General features: G+C 46.0%; 1 protein-coding gene across 1 annotated transcript in view; it reads right to left on the reverse strand.

The window, feature by feature from the left end:
- Window positions 1–6,683: 6,683 nt before the first annotated feature.
- PIGN (phosphatidylinositol glycan anchor biosynthesis class N) overlaps window positions 6,684–12,894 on the reverse strand; it is a 104,126-nt gene continuing 97,915 nt past the window's right edge. Inside the window, exon 29 of the mRNA XM_086608958.1 lies at window positions 6,684–6,933. Coding sequence (XP_086465084.1) covers window positions 6,810–6,933 — 124 coding nt within the window. The 3' untranslated portion in view covers window positions 6,684–6,809. The remainder of the gene's footprint in view (window positions 6,934–12,894) is intronic.

Here is a 12,894-nt window from a genome sequence, read left to right on the forward strand (position 1 = left end):
TGGCGGTCATCCCAAATACTAGGAGGTTTTCCCTCACTATGTAATTCTTTAACAACGACGTGCACGTTTCATTTCTGCTTTTGGCCATAAATACCAGTCCATTGCCAAGTTACATGAAAGCAAGTAAGTCTGCAGTGTTTTAAAGGAAATGCAACGTCTTCACGTAGGTTAGAAGAGACGCGAAGGATACGGCTTGTAGGAAAAAGCACACAGCAGTGAAACAGATATTTTCCTTTCACAGGAGGTCAGATATAACAAGCTTCCTACTCAAAGCCCTGATGGAAAATATCCACTCATTTCTGGAGATCTGGTGAGATGGAGACACAAACATCCGAGCAGCTAAATATAGCTCTGGAATAGCAGGGCTTTGTACAGCGAGTTCTAGTGTCTCTTAACTTAATAAGGAAATTGATACAAAAATAAAATACCAGTATTTTCAGAGCCTGTCTCTGCTCGTGTGCTTACCAGGACTTACACCACCAAATTTCAGCCCCTATTGAAATTACTCTGTAATTTTTGTCTTGCCCTGTCTCATCCACGGAGAAGCCAGAATAACGATGTCCAGCACAAAAGGCCACGTCTATAGAGATACAGAAAGGTTACTCCACAGAAAGTCAATAGGAGCACTGCACTCAGAACACCTTGTCCTTCAGCGTTTCTGCAAGAGCAACAAGCTAAGTTTAATTAGAAGAGTTTAGGTCTCGGTCAGAGATTTCCCCAACCCTAAATGCCAGTGGTTCAATTTTGCAACGCTTGTTACTGGACACCTGCCCTTTGTGGTTGCTGAGGTTTGGGCAGGTACTGCCGGAGCGACACCGCAAACCTCCTGAGGAGGAAGAGGAGGTGGTGAGAACAGTGAAGAGCTGTGCTAGCGACACATAGAATGGCATAGGCTGGAAGGGACCTCAGAGATCATCTAATCCAACCTCCCTGTCATGGGCAGGGACGCCTCTCAACTAGACCAGGCTACTCAAGGCTACATCCAACCTGGCCTTGAACACCTCCAGGGAGGGGGCATCCACAACTTCTCTGGGCAATTTATTCCAAAGTCTTACCACCCTTGTACTGAAGAATTTCTTCCTAAAATCTAATCTAAATCTGTTCTCCTTCAGCTTAAACCCATTTCCCCTTGTCCTACATGGCTTTCTCATGTTTCTCCTGCCATCTTACTGCTGGACCCAGGTGTGACTGCACTTGCAGTGATTCAAATTTATATTCCCCAGGCCTGACTCTGCACTACCCTGTCCCTCGCTCAGCCACTGGCCCAAGCACATGGTGTGCAGGATTTCACAGCCTGCCCACTGGACCACAGGACAATTCAGGTCGGGAAGGACCTCCTTGCAGCAGAGGTGACACCCCCAATAAACAGGGCTGCAGGTGGCAAGAAATTCAGAGCAGAAGTGGGCTCCACCACCAGTCGTTTCCCATTGCAGGTAGATTCAGCTGGAGATCTCGGTGTGCTGCTTCCTCTCTGCCCCCCTCCCGGAGAACCCACTGGATGCTCTCCAGCCATTACCAGGTTTGTCAGCAGTAACGACCGCAGCGAAAGGTAAGCCTGTATCTCAGCTTCACCTTATGCAACGTTAAAGGAAACACAAAGAAAAAAAAGAAGGCATTTACTCTTACAACTCCCATGGAAAATGAAGTGCAAACAAAGGAAGGTGTGCTTTCCTCTAGTTCCACTTGGTATTATCCACCATCCAAGCTAGAAAGCTACGAAACTTGCTGCCAAGCGTAAGTCAATAAATAAGCAAATAAAGAAAACATCGACAAGTTTGATTTCAAAGGTCATGGGAAGGGAGTGAGTGCCATGCTTCCAGATTTCTCCTCCCCCTTTCCAGTCCTCCTCAAACGCCAAACCGCTGTGCCCTGCCCCAGGGCGAGGAGGGAGCCCTTGCAGGAAGCAGCTGAATTCAGAGCCTCTTTAAGCCCAGGAGTTGGATTCAACCCTGCACATCCTTATTAATGTCACCAGCCCAGGAGAGAGCTGTAAATAACTTGGTGACCACCAGCTGCTGTGACAGTCAGTTCCAGCTCACCACCAGCCCTGTCTCACGAACGACCAGGGCTGATCTGGGGCTGTCCCACACACGTGGCAGCAGAGCAGGACAGGCTCCCAAACCTTCCCCAGCCATGGCAGCTCACAAAGCAGCTGCCCAAAGACAACATGCAGGAGAAGAAAGTCAGAGTTTCTTGCCTTCAGGCTGGAAGAAGCCATATGATGATGGAGAAGGGGGCACCTAGAGCTGCCCCACCACTGTGATGCAGAGCACACCCCAGAGCAGGTGCAAGACAGAGACATTCTCGCTTCCTCACCACAACTGTAGCTCCTGAAAATATTCTCTCTAGCTGGCTCCTGCTCGCAGCACCCTACATCTGCCAGGGTGCAGCAGCAAGCCTCACACCCTCCGTGCTCTCATCCTCTTTGCGAAAGGCATCTGAAAGAAGTGCTCTCACCACCCCAAGGACACAAGAAAAGGGACTGCAGGGTTCATGTAGACAATTTTGAAGTGATGAGCATTGCGCCCTTACAGAGTAGCTGGGGTGGCAGGAGCTGAAATGACATTTGTATCGTGGCTTGGCCAAACCTGACGCCGCAGTTCAAGGGCAATGGCTAGAGAGCAAGGTTTGGGTAAGACCACAAATGTTCATTCATGTCTCTGTTCTCATTCAAGAATGCAAAGGCTGCAGCAGCCGTGCAACTAACAGCATGCGTTGAAATTGTCAAAGCTTGTAAAATCTGATTTATTCTGTGAGGGGGAAGGTGAAGTCATTTAGTTTGAGTCATAAGAGGTCTTGATACAATCTGAGCTTCGTCATCTCTGAAGAAACAGCTCACTCCCTGGATGGATATCAAACGGCTGCTGTGTACAGCCCTGATAACACAACAGCAGAGAACAATTCCCCGTGCTGAAGATTACAAGATCTTTGTATCAGCTGCTCTCCAGGACAGCTTCATTTGCATTACACCACCCGATGGGCACTCCAGGTTCATCGTTAGCGCTTCAGGGGTCCACAGCTCTGAAAGCAAGATGACATAAACTTTGCAGAGCTTTTTACACTATGAGTATAGTTAAAAAAAAAAATAATAATCATGCAGCCCCAGGCATAACTAACGTCGTCAATCTACTTGCCTTTCCCTGCCTGAGGTTTTCACTGTCTGGAGCCTCACCTGCTCCAGGAGTCAGAGAGTCTGCAGCGCTGCTGCGGGTGAAGGAAGGCAGGCAGGAGGGCTCAGGGTAATTCTGCCTTCGTGCCCTCAGCAGAAAACAGAGGTGCTGGGTGATACCTGCACCAGCCTGCAAGGCTCTGCTGGCTCAGAGCCCCGCTTTCCGTGGCCGGAGTCCTGCCTGGGCCCCATGAAGAGAGATGATGCTCAAAGACTCACAAGTAGAGAAAAAGAAAGCTTGAACTCAGCTGAGCACAAATTTTTTTCCCTATCTTAGCTCCTAAGGTTGGGAAGGACTTTAAATTGCTGATGACATTTGTTTCTGGAATGGAGAAGAACGCACATCCGCGGGAGGGAAGAGTTGACTTTGTCACGCACCCCATGGGGCTGTGTGAAGTAGCTGAGGGGGAGAATTTCTGACACCTCCTTATGCTGGAGTAAACCCAAAAGCACGGGCCAAGACTCCGGCAAGAGCCTCCCCTGGGGAGGCACAGGAATAGCAGAGCCAATCCTGCCTCTCCACCAGAGCTGCTCTCCAGCACTCCCGCGCCGCAGCCAGGAACCGACTTCACAAATGGCACAGAGATGCAAGGGATCAGCGGGAAAAGGGAAAGGTCAGCTCAGGTTGCCACCACTATGGCCCGACCAGAGCAATCGGCGAACAAGAACAGAATCCTGCAGTGGGGAAAAACCGACGTGCGTGTCACAAACGTTGCCCTGTGCTCCTCGTCCCCTTTCTGCTCATACAAGAACGGATGTAAAAATCAAAACCTACTTTGTGGAAAGAATCAGAATCATCTGGTTGGAAGAGACCCTCAAGATCATGGAGTCCAACCATTCACCTGCACTGTCAGGGTCCCTAAACCATGTTCTTCAACACCAAATCCACACAGTTTTTAAACACCTCCAGGGATGGGGACTCCACCACCTCCCTGGGCAGCCTGTTCCAATACTTCACAGCCCTCTCTGGAAAGAAATTTTTCCTGATATCTAAGAGACGCTATGGAAGCCATAAGCAGAAAGAATAACTGATGTACGTCGTTCTTTGGACAGCCACTTCCACTCGCCTGCATACCGGAGTATATGGATTGTTCCTACTACCGTAGATGATCAGCACCAGACGCAGGGGGGTGAGATGCTGTTTTATTACCAGCCCCCTGTGGTAAGAAGAGGCATAAGGCCTCAGCTCATGGGCATTCTCCCAGGGAGCCTGCAGCACCAGACAGTACGTACCTCCAGTGTTCTCACTTGGTAGGCAGGGCATCCACTTGGTCTTGTCACAGATAACAAGCAGTTTTGACCTGTTTGCAGAAAACGTGCCTTCACGGTGGCAGCCCTGTGGGTCCCACCTTGCTATTTTTTCAGTCAACTCCTTCCCATCACAGCACCACCAGCTGTTCAGCTGCTCCCATCGGTGCATTTTTTGCTCTACAAACAGTAGTTTTGCAAAGAAATCGCTCCAGCAGTGGAGGCTGGGATGCTCAATGGTACAGCTGCCTGTAGCTGTGTGTACCAAAATGACAGTGCTGTAGACAAAGGTCTCAAGATATCACTTAGGTCGTGCAAAGTTGATGACGCAGAACCCTGCAACGATACAGTGCACCTAGTAGACTAGGGCTGAGGTGGGGATAGCTCTCCACAGCACCCACTCAGTGGATCTAAGGAGAACAGGTGCGACAGATTCCCATGCCCACACATAGCCTTTGCTGTGGCGGTGACTTTTGACCTGCTCATGGTTGCTCCTTGCCTCAGTTGTACAGTATGGCTACCAACAGCAGGCACAGGACCACCTTCCAGCATGCAACTCTGCAGGTATAGTCTGTAACAAACGTGAAATATCTTCTGTGACTGAGGCCAACTGTACTAGCAGCAGGCCCAGTAGGACCACCAGACCACTATCTAGTGGAAAAATGAGTCTCTGCCCAGTGCTCAGACGCCCTCAAGAGGTACTGTGAAGCTGCACAGATGACTGCAAGCCCATGATACGGTATTTTCCTAGCACTCAACAAGCAGATGGAGGTTTGTGACTAGCTTCTCCCAGCCAAACTTCCTGCAGAGGGGTGACTGGTTTCCAGTGCTAAACAGACATGCAACCACAGCCAAATGCCAGATGGCTGGAAAGAGTATTGGAGCAGCCCTCATGACGAAGGTCTAGCCTTGGCTACCAGCATCACATACCATATGTATCAGCTCCCAGACAGAAGGCATGGCTGCAAGTTGGGAGTGTGACACAGGGATATTACATAGCACGGTTTTTAGTGATGCCATCATACAACAGCGCAGAAAGTTTCTTTCACTCGCTTCCTCTGTTGTGCAAAGGGATCTGCTTCAAAAGCCCTTTTATTGATGGTGTGGATGGAAAGAGCTGTTTCAAAGTCAGGACACCCAGCTCTGTGCGGGCCAAGATACAATTTTTGCTTCAGGAGACACAACTTTTGTTTAATTCTCGCAAGAGATGACTTCAAGGAGTGATAAAACATCGAGGTGTGGGTGGGTACTGTAGTTTGTGCTACTTAACGAGCTGTGGTAGGGAAGCTGATGCTTGCTGTTACAAGGGCTATGAAGTTGCAAGTCTATCTTAAAGCCTCAGACAATGTATTTACAGTTACTGCGTCCTCAGGAGCACCCAGTAACAGCAGAGCCTCTAAGCACCCTGGCTCTTTGCTCTCATTTGTAATCGAGGTACAACCAGGGGATGTGTGTCTGCGTTGGATTCATGGCACAGCCATCACCCAGGCTGATGCTTGTAATCAGGAGCAGAACATATGTGGAAAGGAAAACAAGGAAACAAAGGAAAAAAAAAAAGCCTCCTTGTGGTATCACTCCATGCAAACCACCAACTCCAGCTGCAGTTTCCTGACCTCTTTATGCTGATCTAACTCTAGGCTGCTACTGAAACAATCAACCCTAACCTTCCTGCCTGCCCTCTCACAAGCTGGCTCAGGGAATTTTAATGCTATTTCACAGTTCTTTAATCAGGTTGCTTTTCATTTGGATCAATTACCCAAGCTGTCACACTGCTCAGCCCACCCAAGCCCAGGAGGCAGCAGTCGGCACCGAGGTTAGCTTACAGCAACAGCCCCCCAGTGCAGCGGTCTGAGCACACGTAGACACAACCTGCCAAAAAAGCACAGCCAGTTTCAGAGACGCTCAAATGTGCACGCCACATGGCCTACATACAAATCAGTGATCTGCCCAGGCTCTTTCCATTTATGCTTTGCTCCGTGAGATGCTTGCACCAGACATGAAATGAAGCTAGGACTTTGCAGACTCCTAATGAGAGCGAGCGTGAGAGAGAAACAGCTGGGAGACAAGTTATAACGATCAAAAAAAAAACCCCAAAAGACAGTTGCCTATTTCTTTTAAAAAGGACTTTGTTGCTCATTTTATTTCCAAGAAATATGTAGTACACTTGGAGAACAACGTTGAGGCTTTTTTAGCTTCACTGATGTCTAAACAGCAATCTCCAAATGCAAATTTCAGCCACGGGACAGCACTTAAACTGTCTCAGCAGAGTACTCTGATCCCTGGCTGGGATTCTGGCACTTCAGTCCCTTAACTTGTATTAACATTCCAGAAGTGGAGGCTGGCTCAGAGGAAGCCTGAGGATGGAAACAAGGCAGGAACATGTATCGCTTTATCACATGGAATGGTGCTTAGTCCTTCTGGAAAGTTTAAGCTTCTTTGCAGTTAGCAGCTGGGCCAGTCCATTCATCAGCATCATAAATATGGTCAGCGACATCACCAGCACATAGTGGCTAATGCTGCAAGGAGGAGGCAGATAACAGAAATGAGAAAAAATGCAAATTTGCAGAGTAAAAAAACCCCAAACACTCTGACATAAACTTCTGAATATTTTTTTCTTTTTAACTAGGCCTAATTATTGCCCTAGTACATCATTTTATACATGCTGCTCCCAGAAGACAACTATTACAGCAGCACTATCATGTAAAAACCAAAGTCTGTGACAAAATAAAGTGGTGGGGACAATAGAAAACACAATCGAGCGTATACCAAGTGAGTAAGAGGTACTGGGTGTATTTTTCATTCAAGTGAGTAATTCAATGTATGTGACTGAAAACATTGCAAAACTTCCATTTGCTGTGAACTGGTAATGCAGAATCCAGGGAGAACTCGCCATCAGGTAGACATTCCTTGGCAGTAAGACAACTGGGATGTTTATGTCAGCTGAAGTGCAATTTTCTAGAAAAAACACTATTCCAGTGACGAGCAGCTTTAAGAAAAAAAACCCACTACTTTTTCACTCAACATTTCTAAAAATTGTGGAATTCTCTGCTGTGGTAACACATGATTCCAAAGAGATTAAACAAACGAGTGGTTAAGAAACACAATATGAAGATGCAGCTTCTGCGTTGGGAAGTCCCTAAGTCACTAACGATTGACTGGATAACAAGCAAAGTGCTTGTGCTCCACTTGATCAGGTTCTGGTATCTGATGTTCACCAGTGCTACAGACGGGCTACACAGGGTCACACTGAGATGTGACCTTGGATAAACAGCATCCTGCGTTCAATGTCTGATGCAAACCACTAGCCATCAAGAAATCAGAATTCTTCCAAATCCAGTGACATTTCAGGCTAGAGTTGCAGATGAAACACTGCTGCACCCGTGTCCATCATGCATCCAGTGCAGCTGTTTTTTCCTCCTGGGACTACTGAAGATACTGGTTCTCATACCTCCTGATGCATCCATCCCCACTATTTCAAAGCAGACAGCTCTTTAGGATGAGCAGGGCAACTTCAGACTGAAAGAAGTCTGAGTGCAGTCACAAAAAAAGGATTGCAAGGAGCACTTGCCAGTTTAATGACCTGGAATTTCTGCCAGAGGAGTCATTCAGTTTGAGAGTTTAGCCATGGAAGAGCAGCAAAGCTCATAATGCCGATGTTATCAATCCTCATGACCCCAAGACTGTGACAAACCTGGCACTAGCCTAGTGCAATTTAGCTCCATGAAGTGGAGATGTACCAGCTCTTGAAGCTGGGCCACTAACCAGTGTGAGGGAACAAAAACAATCCAAAAAGTTCACTAACCAGTGGGAACTCTTCCATAGCCAGGATACCAGCAACCAAAGGAGCTGAGGTCTGACCAAAGCGAATGGAGAAAGGAACTTGACTCATACTACAAGATCTTCCTGTTTCTGTTGAGTCTGACAACCTTCTCACAAATACCTTACTCAAAATCCATAGTTTTAAGAAACCAATTGCAAAAATCCACCAGCACAGATGGGCTCAGACCTCAACAAGCATAATCCACCCCCAACAGCCTGCAGCTTACATCTCTGTATACTCCCACCTGTACGCAGTGCAACTGAAAACATTCCCTAATGGGAACAACTTAGGGTTTGAAATATCAGACAGGAGGCATCTTTCCTACAAGCATCTCCCCCCTCCAGCTTTAGCTAAGCAGAACAGCACGGCCATGAGAGCCACACTGCTGCTCTGTTCCTGTGAGGAACGTGGAAGATGACACACCGTGCGCACGGAGTCAGGCACAAAGCATACCTTCACCTGGTCAGTGCACTTTGGACTTTGAATTTCACAGCACGTTTACAATAACAAAGATAACATGACTCCCTCCAGAGCTGCCCTTCCAAGTCCACCTAGGTGTGCCACAGGCTCAGTTTCAGTTCTCCATGGGAAAGGACATGTTGTCCACTGAAAGGCGAACCCTCCTTGCAGTTATCTGCATGGCGTAACGTGCCCTTGGGGACTGTACAAGCACCACCTGTACCTGTGGGACAGAAGTTTTCGTGGCCCTTAAGGGAACAACCACCCTGGTAAACAGCTGGATGGATGCCTCATGCATTACTGGTAACACCTCAACCTTCCCTTCTCACCTGGCATCAGAATTGCAGTTTTTCATGTAACACCACCACTTTCATTCAAGCTTTCTTTGAAAGCCTGAATGAGAAATGTGAAAATCAGAAGTCAAATGAAGCTTTTATTCCCACAGACACCCTGAGTCAGTCACCAGAGGATCGGTGACTTGCTGCCATCAGCATGGTCCTTACACAGGCATCTGAGCTCCTGTCTGCCCCAAAACCAGCTTTTCCAGATGTGGGTGCTAATCGATGACTTTGAGGGGCATAGAGAGGAGCTTTCTCAAAGGACAAGTCTCCACAAACTCTGCTTAGCCACCTGTCAGTAAAGGGACTGGGTCCTCTGCACTGTTGTAAAGACGACAGTGCTGCACACAGCTCTCCCTTGCTGTACTGCAAAAGGCTGAATAGTTGTGCTCCTTTATTAAAATATCACATGTTTGCAGTAAACAAATATATACATATATTATGCCATAGAGCATACTTAAAAACAATTTTGGTCTACTTGTCACATAATTACAAACAGCCAGCATCTCTGGGGCCATCAGCAACTTGTACTGCAGTGCCTGCAAGCAGTTCTGCTTGGTAAATTAGTTCTCAGGCTGGGGTAATGCTGTAATTAAACAAAGCAAGACTCTTACAGGTACATGCCACAACAGCAGTGACAAAATCTTGATCCCTATACAATCCAGAACTGCACCCTTGGCTGGATCTGCAGTTACAGTGAAGCAGGTAGATCTCAAAACAAGCTTCCTCCATCAGAAGTCAAACCTGAGCTAATAAGAAAAAAGGAGCAAAATCTTTAGGCTCCAGGCAAGTTAGATCCATGTGGAGGAAAAAGAAACATTAAACAGGGACAAGAGAAGAGCACAGTGGGGCACAGTGGAGCAATGTTGTAAAGGATGAGATGGGCAGGGACAGGTGGTGGCAGAGAAGCAGCGGGTATAGGGGATCACGGATGATCTAAGGCAAGGCAGCACTGTTCAATGGAAAGGCGAGTGTCCTATGGATGGATCAAGGTCAACAGGCAAAGCTGGTGCTAGGAAAATTTTCTATCAGGGAGGAAGACATCTGTTTCAGTGGCAAGGAACCAAAAGGAGAACATATGAGGTACTACTACTATCTTCTGGCTTTGTTTGTGACAGTGCACATTAGTGAGAAGTACTAATCAAAGACAAGAAGAATCAAAGATTAGTAAAAAAATGAGGGTGGGTGGAATCGATCTTGCTCCAAAATGTGGCTTTCTCCCAAGATAGGCTAATTCCTAAGATGACAGACCTGATTAGAAGCTGGGAAGACAGGAAGACGGAGTAAGTTACCACAGCAATTAAAAAACTAGAAATAAAACAAGTAAAACAAAACCAACTCGTGCAAGGACTTGGAAGAGCACTCTCCAGAAGAGTCTGAGGAGCGTAGTTCTACACGACACGCTACTTTGAACTGAGGAATTGTTCCTAAGTGCACATGGAGACTCCAGATTTAGGTCCTGAATTTTAAGTCTCCTGCATTTCCAGCTGGCATCCCACACTCCCTCTCCTCTGTTTCACATAAAACAAATCAGAAAGCACATCACTCCTCGCTCCCGTTTTAGAAATTCTTGGTAAACACTGTTTTCCTCCTAGTTACATGACCTTTGTTTTAATAGTCAGACCTAGAAGCCCCAGCATCCCAAACCTGAAACCGATTCTGTTATCCTAAAACCTAAAAACCAGTCTCCTGTGCTTTATCTATGTCCCCTGAACTTTGAAACTGCAGAAAACCAGTTAAGACTGTATCTTTATCTTCCACCAACTGTTGTAAAAAGAGGGAGGGATTAGCACAGTATGTGTCTGTATAAAACTATATAACACTGTCAAATAAAGAAGCTTGAGGGTTTATCTTGACTATTGGAATATACAGCTATTTACACATTGCATATACTGTACAGATATAGTAGGTTTTTAAGGCTATATCGCTATCTATAGAGATCTATAGCTAGAGATAGACAAACACACCTTTTAAGCTATAAAGAAGTTATTTTAGTGATAAAGCAACAGAAAAGCTAGCTATTCCATTTTTATCTTATTCAAAAATCAAAGAATCTGTCAGAACAAACTTCTCATGACCATGCACTAAACACTGATACATCAAAAACATCGGGAAAAGGGCATTATTATTTTTATGAAATGTATCAGTGTATTCTTCTAGGGCATATGATGCAATTTAGAGTGACCTCAAGATATACAGGTGGAGGGTAAGGTTAGCAGACCTCAGAAGCCTGGGTAAGCCACTGCTGTGAGTTCTGCACTCACTGCAAGATTATGATCCCGTTATTAAATCAAAAAAAACGAAAGGCACTCTCTGAAAAACAAGTTCACATTGATTTTGGCATGAGCCTCAAGTAAAGGGGCTTTAAAACTTTCTAAGAAGCCATAAATATTTATTGTAATTGATAATTTACTGAGAGGAGGGAATCAATGGTGCGTTGATAATTTGCTGAATGTGGTAATGCAGGACCGTACGTGGGATCTGTTGCTGCTCAGCATTTCATTAATGATCTGTAAGAGTGAGGAAGGTAGAAATCTCTTTACATTCCAAGACAATACTTAAGTGGCGTGGTGAATTCATCACATGTAAGACACCACATTCTTAAGGCACAGAGGAGGCATGGTAAAATGACACGTGATGTGGTTAAGGCATGGTAGAATGAGTTATTAAAGCCAAGAGTTAGGGGCGAAATTTAAAAAAAAAGGAAATATGTCAGTTGGGTACACAAACCCTACTTGGACATAATGAGAGTGATCCACCAGGAAACAAAACTTCACCATAAAAAAAAAGCAGCGAAGGTCTTTTTATCACAGAGGATTTAAAACCAGCTCTTACACACGAGCACTGGTATTGGAAAATTCAAGTACTGCTTAATGAGGGTTTCCTACTGGACTTGCACGTTCTTAGTAAGAGAGAGGGCATAAAGTTGTGATGTGGGGCAACCAGAGAATCCATGGAAAGCTATCACCACAAAAAAGAACGAGTATGGAAATACACATGGGAAGCTTTGCAAACGTGGCACATAAACCACTGTACTCTGACAAGATTTTAGGGGAATGAATCTTCCCTGGGCAATTAAATTGCTGCTTTTCCACCTGAGTTTTCAATGATGTGGTAACCGCTGATATAAAACGAGCCCTGACGATTGCACGCACACATTTCCTATCAGTGTCACAAAAAAGAAAAGGAAAAAAAAAAGATGGGAGCAGCTGTCCCTAAGGGTGCTCCTATTCTTTGTCCCATGAAATCTTACGCAGATTTTGCTAAGATACAAACAGTTGGGGAAAAAAAAAAAAGAACCATCATTTCCTTAACTGACTCAGCCTTCTCGGGAAAATTTTGGCAACACCTAAAATGTCAAGTGAGACGGGATATTTTCAGAGCTTGCTGTCAAAGCAACGGACAACACTGCAACGGGAACGCCACAGAGCTGTCCCTGCAGTTGTCACAGGAGGACAGGAAAGAGCCATGTTAGTATCTCTCTCCCACGGGTTCTGGGAATTGCCCAAAACCCCAGGAAGCTCCTCTTCCCTTTCGGGAATAAACAAACAAACAAATCTTCTGCTGTTGCCTGCTAATTTTGCCAAGCTGGAGGATCACACAGTAGAAGTCTGCTCAGAGGACAAGGTTCAGGCGCCAAAATCTTGGTCATGCTAGGTGAAAGAACTTCAGTTCTGCACCTATGGCTTCACCTCTTTTTCTGTATGCAACCTAGTAATTTTTATCTTACGTGCTCACATACACACACATACAGAGCATATAGAAAGAGACTACAATAAAATCATGTTGGTGGTAAAGTCAAGCACTCCGAAGTGAAGGAATGACAAATTTAAGACTGCCCGAGCACTATGCATTACCAT

Source organism: Tauraco erythrolophus, chromosome 3, assembly GCF_009769465.1.
Source record: "Tauraco erythrolophus isolate bTauEry1 chromosome 3, bTauEry1.pri, whole genome shotgun sequence".
NCBI classification, from domain to species: Eukaryota; Metazoa; Chordata; class Aves; order Musophagiformes; family Musophagidae; genus Tauraco; species Tauraco erythrolophus.